General features: G+C 38.0%; 1 protein-coding gene across 2 annotated transcripts; it reads left to right on the top strand.

Annotated features, from left to right (window-relative positions):
• Nucleotides 1-9,942: 9,942 nt before the first annotated feature.
• Nucleotides 9,943-13,454, top strand: LOC116167410 (venom carboxylesterase-6-like). 2 transcript variants are annotated; one of them, XM_031482766.1, is made up of 10 exons: nt 9,943-11,076; nt 11,340-11,530; nt 11,578-11,721; nt 11,769-12,099; nt 12,147-12,343; nt 12,392-12,557; nt 12,610-12,785; nt 12,829-12,979; nt 13,024-13,153; nt 13,208-13,454. In XM_031482766.1, exons 2-10 carry the CDS (start codon nt 11,342-11,344, stop codon nt 13,386-13,388), a joined length of 1,665 nt encoding a protein of 554 aa, XP_031338626.1. In that variant the 5' UTR covers nt 9,943-11,076; nt 11,340-11,341; the 3' UTR covers nt 13,389-13,454. The 2 variants fall into 2 exon arrangements, with proteins under 2 accessions (XP_031338626.1, XP_031338625.1); XM_031482765.1 differs by lacking the exon at nt 9,943-11,076 and adding an exon at nt 11,213-11,287.
• The last annotated feature ends 1,370 nt before the right edge of the window (nt 13,455-14,824 follow it).

Genomic DNA, 14,824 nt, shown 5'->3' with positions numbered 1-14,824 from the left:
CCCAAATGGACTTCTGCTTCTGCCTTCTGCTTTCCTGTCCGTTGCTTGTGGCGCAAATTGCACATTTTCTGCACCATTCCTTTAAATTTCGTTTGCATTTCACTCAGTAAAATCGTTCCCGTACCTGAACCGGACTCCTAGATGCCCTCCCGATATACCGTCGTGCATCTGTACTTCAGATGTCCTACTTTCTGTCACCACTAGCTGCACACTTATTGCCATGCCATCGCCCTTTTCCAGAACCCTTTTGTGAAGACCATCTTCCAACAGTAACGAGTCCCATTGTGCCTTGAAAACTACACCATATCGAGATACCTTTTTCCATTTTCCAGTGTATCATGATACGCAAATCATGGTTATTTTCTTGGGCTGTCCGAAGGTCTTGTAGTGCCCAGTTATCATACACAAGTACTCTACTAGTGTAGTGCGTTGTACGTGTTGTTCTTCATATTTGTGCTTTAGTTGTGAGATAGTGACGACAATCCCCAGGACATGGTCTTTTAGCAAAGGCATCGGAATTACGATGGTTTCGTCCCGCGAGGTGTTCTGTTACGAAATCGTACTCTTGCAGTCCTTCCAACCACTTGGCTGCTTGACCTTCTGCACTCTTAAACCATCGCAATGTAGCATCCTCACGGGAAACGGGTAACAGGGTAATTACGTTCCGGTTTAGAGAAGACTTTACGGAAATATACGATGACTCTCTCGTGCCCGCCCGGCATTGGGGACAGTACAGCACCCATTTCAACATCACCAACGTCTGTATCTAACAAGTCTTCAATTATTAGTATCGCTATTATTTAGGTTTAGTTATCTTGTCTATCTGTTTTTGTGAATGTATACTCACAATTGAAATGCTTTGTTGGAACTGGGAACTTCCTATAATAAAGCATGGAACTAAATAATAAGAAGAAGAATAGCGGAGCACCGGAACCGTAACTAAAGCTTTTTTGAGATCTTCAAAAGTACTTTACATCCATCATCCCACTTAAAATCTGATCCTCTGTTAACTTGGTCAACGGCTTTGCAATATCGGCAAATCCACAGGCCCAAGAAGAAACTCCGTATCGTTTGGCTGGGGCCATTCTTGTACTGCACGAATTTTGTCGGGATCTACTGTCACTCCATTCTGCCAAACGCGATGACCAAGATACGTCCCTTCTTTTTGGAAAAGGTTGCACTTCTATGTATTAAGTTGGAGTTTAGCACCGCACAACCTCATAAGAAGAAGAGCAGGAAGAGTGGAAGAGCAGGGAGTAATAATTTTTATTACAATCTGAACTCCGCCCTTTGGGTATTGAGTAGTCAATACAGGCATTATTATTATAAACACGTCTTCGAGATTCTTAAGGTGTTATTCGAACGTTCGACCAATCACAATTATGTCATCCAAGGAACGTTTTCCAGGCTAAACCTGCCAAGACCAGAGTAACCGCTTTCCATATCTATGGTGGAAAACCAATTCGCACCCGTTAGCGTATTGGCATTCTGTACTATTATTCAGAGCAGCTCTGGTCTGATTCGCAGTATACTATGGCTTCACGTTATGCGCAATTTGATAATACATTATATACTGCGATTCAGAGAACCGATGTGGTTTAAACTTTAGACTTCTCAAACACTGTATTTATAATGGGTTTCTATAAAGCGCGTCATACACTTACAAGAAGTGTGTTTTTATTGTTAGCGTTGCAAGAAAAGTATATTTTTTGTTGTTTGTGCGTAATCAAGGTTCTCAAACTGCACTAAAATGATCTATAAACAGGTATTGGTTGAGATGTGCAACGAGAATACGTTTTCAATGATCGGATATTTGGAACTAGTAGAACATGGATTTAAAGCGAAATTAAAAAAAAATGGGTGAAGATATTAACAGTGTTTGGGGCGACCAGTGGTTTGGTTAGCTGACCTTAGTAATAAAACAAACACTAAACCACATCAGTGCTCTGAATCGCAGTATATAATGTATTATCAAATTGCGCATAACGTGAAACCATAGTATACTGTGAATCAGACCAGAGCTGCTCTGAATAATAGTACAGAATGCCAATACGCCACCCGTTAGTGTATCTAGCGTGTCATATATTCAGGGCAACGGATAAGTATCGTTCTTTGTTACGTTGTAACTTTCCTCTTTGCCAGCTCTTCAGGTTATCAGAAATCTTCATTTTTCAATCGATCTACGACAGGAAGGCTTTTTATGAATTTTGCAATCAACTTTTTTGCTTCTTTGTCGACTGTATCCTGTATCTCTTAATGTAACCGTAGAGTTTGGCGATGATTTCTAGAGTAGGTAACAGCGGAAATGGGTGGCCCAGAACCTGACGCATCGGCAAGCCTCGTTTTTCCCATTTTGAAGTCACTCGCCCATTTGCAAATTATTTCGTACGAAGGAGTTGTATCACCTACCATCCATTTGTGAATCTCCTTCGCCGACATCCTCCCAAATACACAAAGTGTGTCACAAACCCCACCTAATCTTATGGCGCAATTGTCTGGCTTTCATTAACAATAGTAACGTCACTGCCCACTTAATTACCTTGGTGATCCGGGTGCAAGTGGCCTCACAAGTTCTTCGGGTAGGTGTAAACTGCAGGCAGCACAATACCAAATCTGTTTTGTGTAGAGAACGAAAAGTGTAAAATTAAGGAAATTGATTTCTGGCATGTACGTAACGTCAGGCAGGATATTAATATAACCACAAAATGGAAATTTATTGCACATTGTTAAAACGCTAATTAAAATTACGCCTCCTCTAAAGCCTTTGGCCGTCTTACGTGACAAACCTTAGGTTACTATAAGCAAAATCATCTACTTCAAACTTAAATGCGATGGTGAATTATGTTCATCTCGGAGCATTGTTAACTAAATTTGTTTTATCGCTCACTTACGGCCCATTTTTCATTATGAGTTCATATCTAATTCAAATTACATATGCAATTACTCAATCGAATCAATTGCCTTGTAGAGAAATGAATTACAACGGCACTGGAGCGTTCGATCATAAATTACAGTCATTTTGTTCAACAATTCAGATCATTAGCCATCCATTACGGCAGCACGTTTTAAATTACAGTAATCATCTTTTACTGTAAAATGTACCAACTTAACAATTTTTGGCATATTACCTATAATCATCCAATACAACGTATCTGCTGTAAGCGAACGAACGTTTGGCATGTTTGAATATCTGCGTCATACATCAACCTGCTATTAGGATATTTGCTACTCCTGTTGAATAGTAAAAAGTTCCTTTCCAAGTAACGGCAGCGGTGTATATGACACCTTCACCGAGCTGTCAATTCCTATACCTTAAGCCTTTAAATCTACCTTTCACATTTTTAATAGGACTTCCGCAAATGTGGCAGCAGATTCGTTCTATGCCAGGTAGTAGCAAAATGGCCTATGTATTTAACTCAGATCCTCACGTACTCTTAGGGGATTAGTAGGGCAAAATTAAATGGGGCTTTAATTCATTAATCAAGTACAGGAATTATCTGTACACCGTTGTTTGGACTTGACCGGTATCACCATAACGATCTTGTTTACGCAGAGTTTGTGGAGTATACAAATTTAACGCGTTTAGACTTGAAAAAAGGTCAAGTTTTAAGCCATTTTTCTAGGCTTCAGACTTTGCTTTAGGCCATTCAATTTATTTCAAGTGCAATTGATTTTTGAGAACCATACTCAAAATGCCACCTATAAATTGGACGAAATTAGTTGAGATAAACTTAGTTATAAGTTTAAACACTTTTTTTTATCTGGTTCAAAATCAGCAGATTGTGTAACGGGAGCTCGTTCCACAGGTTAATTTTTTTTTAATTTTATATATTGGTAAAATTGCACCGTTTTTAGTCCATAACTTTTGATTGAGAGGTCCAATCAAAAAAGTGTTTTCCTTCCTTTTTTACCAAAAATCGACTGCACCAAAATTTCTCGGGAAAAGACTTTTTCTTATTAATTCTGGTGCGTAGAATCCAAAACAATTCGTACTTTTTCGATCCGACTTCTCAATCAAAAGTTATAGACTAGAAACCAATTTCGAAAGAAAATACAAAGGGCTGTAACTTTTGAACTAGTAGCCCAATCTTGAAACTGTTTGAAATTATGGATTCTACAGGCCACATTCTATAAGACAATTTTTTTTCCGGGTCGATCTGAGACAATTTTTTCTACAGGCCTCAAAAAAAGGCAGTGTATAACCTTCCTTTTTTACCATAAATCGACTGCACCAAAATTTCTCAGGAAAAGACATTTTCTTATTCATTTTGGTGCGTAAAATCCAAAACAATTCGTACTTTTTCGATCAGACTTCTCAATCAAAAGTTATAGACCAACCAATTTCGAAAGAAAATTCAAAGGGCTGTAAATTTTGAACTAGTAGCCCAATCTTGAAACTGTTTGAAATTATGGATTCTACAGGCCACAAGAAAATGTTTTGTCCCGGTCGATCTCAGACAATTTTTTTTTGCCGTCCCCAAAAAAAGCAAGTGTACTGCCTTGTTATCTACAGGGTAAATCTTCCAAGGAACAATCTTTCGGAGCGAATATTCCTTAGCATATCTTGAGAATAAACGTTTCGGAGGTGAAATTTATTGAAAGAAATTATTTCTGAGGAGAATTTTCGAGGGGAGTTTTACCGGGGTCGATTTTCCGGGTCGAATTTTCTTACAGTAGTCTGGTGCTTTTGCAACTTAAAGATTACAAATTTAAGAGCAGGTTTTGGAAATTCGATCATACAAGTGTTTGAAAAGTGAGATTTTTTCATGAACGTTGTCTTTGTTGTAGGTTGATTTAACTTAGGTAGTATTGGGGTTTTAGGGTGCATTTAAATTTTGTCACGTGTGTTTACGAACCCACGAAATTAGCGCCTTGTGTAATTTAGGCAAGCCGACCGTGTGTGACGAATAGTGGGGTGACGATCTCATTAATTTATTTTAAATGTTAGCCCTTCGTGACATTTCTGTATTTCGTGTTTTTGTGTACTGGGGACCAGGTGGTTCACACAGCAATATGGAATGAGTAGGGATGCGGCTGTACAACCTTAGATAAAACTTTTCAATAACAGAGGGTGTTTTGTCTGGAATTGACATGCTTCCGTAATTCACGCCAATGAAGCAAAATTTACATTCCTCTAGTATGTAAACCGTTATCGCGTCAAAAGTTTCCTGTTATACTCAACAAATTTGTAACATTTGTGAATGTGACGTTTCCACTTTATTTTATCTGCAGCAAGGAATCTGACAACGTATACGAAGCATATACCCATACCGCACCGTTTCGTAATTCTAACGATTTTTGCAGTTGCCTTCAGCTCTGTCTAAAATCTAATAACAGGCGAATTGCTGGATGATAATGAAAAACACGCCTTAAATTGTAATACGCTCCAAGTTTTTAGCGAGCCCAACCTAACTTATAACGATGTAATAAATGGAATCCTGTAATAACCAATCGATTAAAATTTAATCTCGGTTGTACGAATAATGTACTACCTTTTTTATACAATCTGATATCAGCACGAACGGTGTTAAATATGCCCATGGAAGGGTTGGGGTAAACAAGAGATTAAACACACGTTTTATCTACGTTTTTGTTTTAATAACGTTTGTGATGACCGCATTACTACCATCCATAGCACTAATGGAAAAAGAATACTCCTATTTATTATACATAAAACGAAAACAACCATTTTAAAATTGCTTTCCGTCCAGTTTTCCAATTTGTACGGTAAAGTTTGTTGTTCGAGTTAACCCCACGATTTCCAAGGAGAAAAACACTAAACTTGATTATGTCCATTATTAAAATTCCCCCTTAGAACCCTTAGAAATACCAGAAATTTTTTGTAATCCCTCGGTCGGAAGTTTCTTTTGAATTATCTTCCTTGGGAAAAAGGGTGCATGCACGTTGTGCCTTTTTCGGATCGACCTTGCTTTCTGAAATATGCTCAAAAATGGAACTAATTCTTAAGGTGTTATTTGGCACGATGTTAGCAAGATATTTTTAGATTTTAGATGCGATATAAACATGAATTGGAAATTAGTGCCTTTTCATCTTTTATGTGATAAATTAAAGTGCAGTTATCAGTCTATTTTTTGAAAATTACTTTAGGAACGAGTTCAAAAGCTGAGGGTGGTGAATACCGACTCAAAACAATACACCAATGAGGAACTTTTGAGCTCATAGTTTAAGGACAGCAATGGAAAAAATACAATTTCCATTACTAGTGTCAACAGGATAAAATTGACACAGTGCAGCCTAAAATTTATTGCCCTGGGAGACTTATTATTATGCTACGTAAAGTTCGAAGAAGTAATGAACTTGCCCCACAAACGAAAGATTAATGTTTTTGAAAATCTTGGCGAGGAAGGTTATGAAGGTGTTGCTTGTATCCATGGAAGCGCCGGTCTCTCCTGAACTTATAATCCAGGTACTTAATAATTTTAGGATGCGCATTAGATAGAAATACTCTAAGAGATTTTAATATCCGGTAAGGATTACGCCCATCCCCACAGTGCCATTCATAATAATTATAAACGCGTTTGAGCCCCTTATATGTGCATTTTGCAGTCGAATTCAAATGAAACCCGAACGGGTTATAAGAGCGTGTTCGAAATTTTAAATCGCCACTCGAATGCAGTAAATTAGATAGAATCAAATAATACGATTTGGACTAAAGCTGCAAAACATCGGCAAATCGTTAGGAAGATTGTTCTGTAGACTGAAATTTTAAGATAAAGCGAGAGAAGTATAATTTGTTCCCGGTTTGAACAGTAAACTGCCATTTAAGGTTTAAGTTTATAGTTCATTTAAATGCATGTGGTGCAGCACGAAAGAGTTGTTTTTAGATTCACCTATATCAAAATGTGTCTGGTGACAGATTTTCGATTTAATCCTCATCTCGTCTAATGCATAATGCATTTGGTTTTTAGTTACACAACCTGGAAAATAAAATACGGCAGTAATTACTAGCATTACCTGTGAAAGAATTTCCCGTCCACAAGACAATTGATCTGAGTTCGGTAGCCCGTATTACGTTGCAAGTCTGATATATGTGGAACTTTACAACCCTTGATTAATGGTTCCAAGGATAAACAACCCAAAGATACTAATAGCAAAATTTCCTTTAATATACGTCAGAAGACCTCAATAACAGGGATAATTTCACCACTTATTTGGGGAACAGTTGTAATTTTAAATAAGGTAAAGACGTAAATCAACTCAGTAAATAAGCAAAACTCTACAATATTTCAAAATCGAAAGGAAAAGCCTTTGTAAATTCCAAGTCGAACTATTTTAGTAACATGTTTTTATTATGTTTTTAAATTACGGTCCTCGTAACTGTTTTTTACAACACAAGGATTGAAAACTCTTGATCGTATCAATTACAATTAACTTTATACTGCAATAATAAACTTTATTAAAGGTATTTCCTGACCGACGCGACGCCTAGCTCAAATACAAATTCTAATTCAATCACCTTATGGAAATATTGGCCTTTTTACTTCCTGAATAATCAATAATCTGGTACCAGGGACCCAAATTCCACTTATCCTACATTGTTCTTACTTAAACGTTTTACGGGTACAACAAATACTGTAAGTCTACGCCTTTTAAGAATTTTTCTGATCAAAATTTGTTACAATTTCTTTAAGAGAACCGATCGTTGTTTTTACACAAACCAAAAATTTTGCGTTACCTTAATTTTAGCGGTTTCTAGAATCGATGGTTTCCCTATGGTACAGCTCACTATCAGTGTTAATTTGTCTCTTTTAACTTCCGCTTTTTAATTAAAGCCGTCACCCTAACCCCGATTTATGTGGGGAGGGGGGGGGGGGGCTCCATTGGTACCTTCATTTTTTTGATAGTTCTGAATACGTAATTGTAATTGCACAGCCTGTTAAGGACCCAGAACAAGAGAGGGTAGAAACAAAACTGTTGTTTTCACGATAGTACTACTGGGTTAAATATTCCTCTCGGAACGTTTATTTTACAATGGGTAACACACTTGAATCCAATCAGAAATTTTCGCGTTTTTTTAACGCTCTACCGCGGAGTAACCTCCAAGAGGCGTTTGGATTACTACTGACGCCCTTAGTGGTCGAGGAAGATGTTTTGACTCGTCTGGCGGTTTTTGACTTCGACTAGAACTTGCATTTATTTCCGTAGATGAATCGAGTCTTATCTCCTGTACAACTCAGAAGTCACTCCACCTACCAGGGAGAAACATGCGCTAGAAATTGCTCCCTCCGTTGTCAGGGCCAGGATTAAAAATTGGATTACCAGTCAATTCCAGACTCAATGAACACAAGGGTCTGGATAAGATTAGCAAAATCACCGGCGCTCTCACGGGGCACTATCGCCTGAATAACATGGGGCTTGTGAAGGATCCCAGCTGCAGGTTCTATGGCGAGATAGATACCGAGCATGTGGTCCGTTACTGTGACGCCTTGATCAGAGACCAACATGAGTTCCTTGGGAACAGTTATCTGGAACCGGGGAGGGCGAAGAAACGAAGGTTAAACAGGGTCCTATCCTTTATTGAGAGGAACGGATTGTTAATGTTCAGCAATTCCCCAATTATTTCCTTAATACGCCCCTGTTATATTTACCATTTTAAGATTCAATGCTCCAGATGGCGCAGTGATTTGTATTGTATCTTTTAGTATGTTTGACATTGTAAAAAGTTCATTGTACCCTGGGTGTTTTTACTTTCATAATTAAATACTTGGTATTGCTTAATTTGATCTGAATGCCATTCTATAGGTTATGGGTCCAGGAAGAAAACTGCCAAGACAACACTCGACTTTATAGAAGGTAAGTCACTGAGCGAGGAGCTGAAATCCAAAGTAATGGATGGAAAGTGAGCCCATCGAAGTTCAACACTTCCTTGAGTCATAACAGTAAGAAAAGAAATTTCCCTAAATGTTTCCTCCAAATAAGTTACCCGAGAAGTTTCTCTACAAGTGCTTCGGCTGGAGTGTCCGAGGGCACCACCAATTCGAGTGTCCCAAGAATAAGCAAGCAAAGAAAGGTAATGTGCGACAAGGAAGTTGATTTTATAGCCTCACGAGCGAACAGGTTGGAAATAAAACCAACAGAACGATGTTTGATGTTTTATGATTTCGGAATTGAGGGGGAATGTTAATGTTCAGCAATTCCCCCTACGCTTTATTTCACCTGAATGCCATTTTACACGATTACCGTGAAGCGGCGTGGTCTGAAGGACCTGCAATGGGAACTTGAAACTCGTATTAATTGTCGTGCAAAATCAAAATACACAGAAGACTATAAAACCCATTAAAATCTGACGGAAATTCAAAAAATCCTAAAAAATACTAATGGCGGACTTCCGTTAAATCTTCTAGGCTGATATGGCCACCTTAAAGTCTCTAAACATAAGCGACCCGTTCGGGGTGTGGGTAAATAATAATTTATGTGTCTTTGTTAGTTATTTTTAAATCCAAACACTTGTAAAGAAAGTGAACAAGTGAAGTTAGTACAAATGTGCAATACTGTTAAGTTCAAATTTTATATTGCTGGAAGGTAATATCTTTCCATTTGGCACTGATTAAGTGAATTGCACGTAGCTTTTATAATTCACAAAACTTGCGACGTGGTTTAATTGCCTTGAGATGACTGCATCTTAGATCAACCACTAAGGGCTTAATTAAAATTTTGCCAATCATGTGTTACGCTCATATTCAACACTTTGTGTTACTTAAAAATGTAGCCTTCGCGAGATTATGCCAACATTAATTATACCTAATTAATTAAAAACTAAGCCATGCGAAATAAGGCGTCCGGTAAATGTCATTATTTCTAATTGGAATTAAGTTTTGCCCAAATATACGAGCAGCTAGTGTAAATTACATTAAATTTAGCTGAAAGAATTAATTATTCTTTTTTGCTTGTCTTTATGTATTTGACTTATATTTCATTTCTCAGTGAACTCGATGAACGTGCATTGGAGTAATTTAGATAAATTTGGAGTGGCAGCTTCGTAATTAATAATTTACCCTAATTAAGGACTTTTAACAGTTGAAGCCAGAACTTTGGTTCTGTAAACAGCAGACCATTTTAACCCTCAAATACCAGATCGCGTTTTCATACCAAATCGGTCTTGAGTTCGGCCACACATAATAATCCATTTATGGAAAATAACTTTGCATAATTATATGATGTTCAAAATAAACAAAAATAAAGATCACACATAATCTCCAAAGAGAACTGGAATAACTGCTCACTGTTTGAATTCAAGCAACTACTAAGTTTGATCTTCCACTCAACCCAGTAGCATTAATTATGGCATCATTTCCTGGATGTGGCCTGCTAGTGTAAAACCATTATCTTTAAAATTTTAGGTGGTTCATCTTAGTTGATTTTCCTCCTAGTTAAAACAGGACTGTGTGTTTTATTTCTTATATGTAGATATATTGTGTTGTTTTTAAAATTTTCGTTTAATATGAGGTGGCCATTTATTAGCAGCACCAGTATTGCAATTTTGTGTTAGTGAGAATTGGTGAGATTTTTTCAGGAAGCCCGAGTCCAATTTAACCATTTCCAGTATGTAACGAGACCACAGTTACCCCGTCATTGATAGTCCATCCTGAGTATTACTTCCTGACTGACACGCAAGAAATAACCAAGTCCTACACTTACAGATAATTGTAATCCTAGTAACATTAAAGCATGCAATAAAAAAAGATTTGTGGTTAGATATCATTAAGACATTATAAATTAACGTATAATGATTGATAATTTGTATGATACGAGCTTTATAGAGGTAATTTTACGTAATTACTGACTATCTACAGAAAATAATCGCTTGTATTAGATCAAGGACGAAATTATTTTTCTGTTTTTTTTTATAAACGGCGGAAGCGATAATATACCGCCAGAAACTTTCAAGGTAAGATGCCCTGGACCATCTCCAGCACGGCGCAATGTCAAAATGCCGCATCTGTTGATTCTTGGTACCTGTACGGAATCACGTCGAGAATTTGGCAATCAAGGACATCTTTACAACCTCGCCATTCATTTCTTGCAGCTTCTTAGTCATCTTGGAAATACCGCAAGGTAATTTAATGGCATAATTTATTGGTGTAATTAGATTACAACCTTTTCGTTGCTTTTCCCCAATAAGAATGGCAAAAAAACGTTAATCGTAGCTACTCACGTGACGAACGTTTTTTTGTTGTTACGAGAAATTTCAGGATCTATTGTTCTAAGAAAATTAACCTGCTCAGTACCATTTAAATTTTACTACATTATGCATGAATGGCACGAGGTACCATAACATTTTAGTGGCTTTCCGTTTTGGTACTATTAATGTGTTCTAGAAATGATATGGCGGTTACTTTTGCTAATTATCCTTCCAATTTTTGTGACGACTCAAGAAGCTGATCTGCTTGTTCGAGTCAAGCAAGGAACACTACGGGGATCGCTAAGGAAGACCTGGGGTGGAAGATCGATCCTAGCTTTCCAAGGCATTCCATATGCAGAACCTCCTATTGGAGATCGACGGTTTCAGGTACCGTATGTAAATCTCAGCGATACTAATTTGTACTTATAATGTAGCCGCCGACCCCGGCAAGAGCTTGGGGAGGTGTTTTGGATGCCACAGGCCCGCATGCCTATTGCCCGCAGAAGGACTTATTTTACGATAGCATTAATGTGTTTGTGGAAGAAGACTGTTTGTACCTTAACGTGTATACTCCCACGGTAAGTACGTGCAAACTAAGTTAGTTAGTACAAATATGATATTTTAGACTCGCAAGCTTTTACCTGTAATTGTGTACATCCACGGTGGAGCTTTCACCAGCGACAGTGGAAATCCTGATTTGTACGGACCTGATATTCTATTAGATAAGGACCTTGTCTTGGTCACAATTAATTATAGATTAGGGGCTTTGGGCTTTTTAAGTTTGGAAGACAGCGTACTGCCAGGAAATAACGGATTGAAGGATCAAAGTTTAGCGTTGCGATGGGTGAAAGATAATATCATTAGGTTTGGAGGAAATTCCGGCAAAGTAACGATTTTTGGAAATTCAGCGGGTGGCGCAAGCGTTTATTATCATATACTATCCCCGCTTAGTAAAGGTGGGCGGTTTGTGGCGTTTCTACTTGTTTTATCTTTTAATGTTTAGGATTGTTTCATTACGCCATCTCCAGTAGCGGAATAGCCACGAGTTCTTGGGCGATGGCAAAACGTGGCGAGGCAAAAGCGCAAGCTATAAAGCTAGCGAAAACCTTTAATTGTACTACATCATCCAGTGCATTAATAATCAAATGTTTACAGACAGTCGACCAACGTGATATAGTTGAATTAGTTTATAAATCAATGGTATACCACACCATCCGTCAAACAACTCCCCAGTCAGTCTACTTTTAGGAGTTCAGCTACGAGAAAAGCATCCCTTACAGACCAGTTATTGAACCAAAACTGCATGGATCTTTTATAAGTGACCATCCCCTTCACATCATTAAATCTGGAAAGTTCAACCATGTACCCTACATGAACGGAGTAACGACGGAGGACGGTGCCATTAAGTCGGCTGGTAGGTGCAACTATACTTAATACTTCGACCGTCTCATTTACTGTTGTTCCAGCAATCTATGATGATGACGCCTTAGTTAATCAGATGGATAGCGAATTTACGGATTTGGCCCCAGTAATGTTCTATTATGATGATCAGAGCTGGAAGGGAGCGGCATCCCAGATGATTAGGGCATTCTACTTCCAAAATAGGTCAATTGATTCTAACACAAAATCGCAACTAACAGATGTAAGTAAACCAATTTAAGGGTGTGATATTATTATTTTGATAGCTTTTTACCGATGGGTTGTTTTACTACCCACAAAGGGCCGGTAGCGAACTACATGCAAAATACTCGACTCGTCCTGTCTACTTTTATCTTTTCGGGTACAGGGGTAGCAAAAGTGTATCCATCTACTTTGGTAACCCGACATATGACTACGGTGGGTGGTGTTTTGACAAACGTAGCCTTATTATATGTTTACAGGGGTTTGTCATTGCGATGATTTGATTTACTCCCTCAGCAACGAACTTTTTGACGACTACGAATCAACGCAAACCGATCTAAACATGAATCACGTAGTGACAACGCTACTCTACAACTTCGCCAGCTTTGGGTAAGGTTGCCAGTAGTTTTAAATAGCATCCACTGTAATTGGGTAATTATTTAGCAATCCTACGCCCGGAAGAAGCGAGCCAGTTGCCGTAAAATGGGAACCGATTCAAAATAATACATTTAAATATTTGTCGATTATGGGACCTACCAAAATTAAGATGGAGGAGGCTTTGTACGAAGAACGCTATCGCTTTTGGAAGAAATTCGCTATTTTTCCAGAAATAGAAAACTTATAACGTAACGGCAACTTGTGTACTATTTGATTGAGCATAATTTTGTTTCTTATTATAATATCACCCACACGAATTGTATTCTTTTAAACGACCCCTCTCTCAAGTTCCGCGTCGGGTAGAGCTAAAAGGCTGAACCTGTTTTTTGTTCCAATCGAGAATTAATTGTCGCCGAGGGTGCGTCTTCGGATACCTCTGAATCAACGAGGGAAAGCGCACTTTCGGCGCCGAACAGAAGAGGACGAAGAAATCTAGAATATTCCTATGAGAACGAAATGGGCACAGTCCACCCCAAATTTACCACATCGACGAGTGCTACCCCCTCCCAGAGGAATTCTCAAAGCAGGCAGGCAAACACCCAGATGTGGAGATCAATATCTAACGAAGAAGTGTCGCACATAACCCCAACCAGTACAACCACAACAAGTCAAAAAAGTAATCGTAAACGATTTACAAAAAGCTCATTTCCACTGGCATTCATTTCTCATTTGTAAGGTTAGGTAAGAAAGTTAGAGTTGCATATGTGCAATCCATTTTTGACCTGCTACTTCAATTTCAGTTTCTAACAATAATCCTATCCTAAAATTATAGAAGAATTGGTTCACACATAGCGAATGTGGGTCTGGACATGCGCAACATTTATTGTATTGCATGTTTTTAGTCGGATCGAATTGCGCATGCTCAAAACAAATTTATTTGATTCGGAATTAGTTTACCTTTATTCGAGGTGCTCCATACAAAATTTCATTTAAATATCTTAACAAAGGAAAATTGGACTGCGCAAATACAAAAGTTATCGTGGACAACGCAAAATTGCACACGGACATGAAAAACATAGATTTTTACTATAACTTTTTCTTAAGCGGCACAGAAAAAATCCTTCCTCGGTGCAAGTGTCAACACCATAACGAACCAAATAGCGAAAAAAGTAGAACAATAACTCTTAAGATAAAGAACTAGTAGCGACCGGACGGGCGGACAGACGTACAGATGGACGGACGGATAGACAAAGAGGCCACAATGGCGTATTTTTTTATAATTTTGGTGGAAATGCGCTAAAAATTAGATTGCGCATGCGCAAAACAAATTTCTTGATTCGGCATTAGTTTTACTTTTATTCGAGGTGCTTATACATACAAAATTCCATTTAAATACCTTACCAATTGAAAAAATTAGATTGCGCATACGCAAAACAAATTTTGAAAAGCATTAATTTTACTTTTAACTAAGAACATTTGTACCAAATTTCAAAGCGATCGGACATTTCTAAACAAAGTTATCGTTCACACGAACAGATAGATGGACAGAGAGACAAAGGAACAGACGGGCAGACCAACAAACAGACGACAGACAGCAATACAAAATTATAAACGATCTCTAGGATCGTTAATAAACGGCAAACGTGTAAAATTATGAAACATGTCAAAAATGGTTTTTTAGTT

This window comes from Photinus pyralis, unplaced genomic scaffold (genome assembly GCF_008802855.1).
Source record: "Photinus pyralis isolate 1611_PpyrPB1 unplaced genomic scaffold, Ppyr1.3 Ppyr1.4_LG3b, whole genome shotgun sequence".
In the NCBI taxonomy this organism is placed as follows: domain Eukaryota; kingdom Metazoa; phylum Arthropoda; class Insecta; order Coleoptera; family Lampyridae; genus Photinus; species Photinus pyralis.
This window is presented reverse-complemented; position numbering and strand designations above follow the sequence as displayed.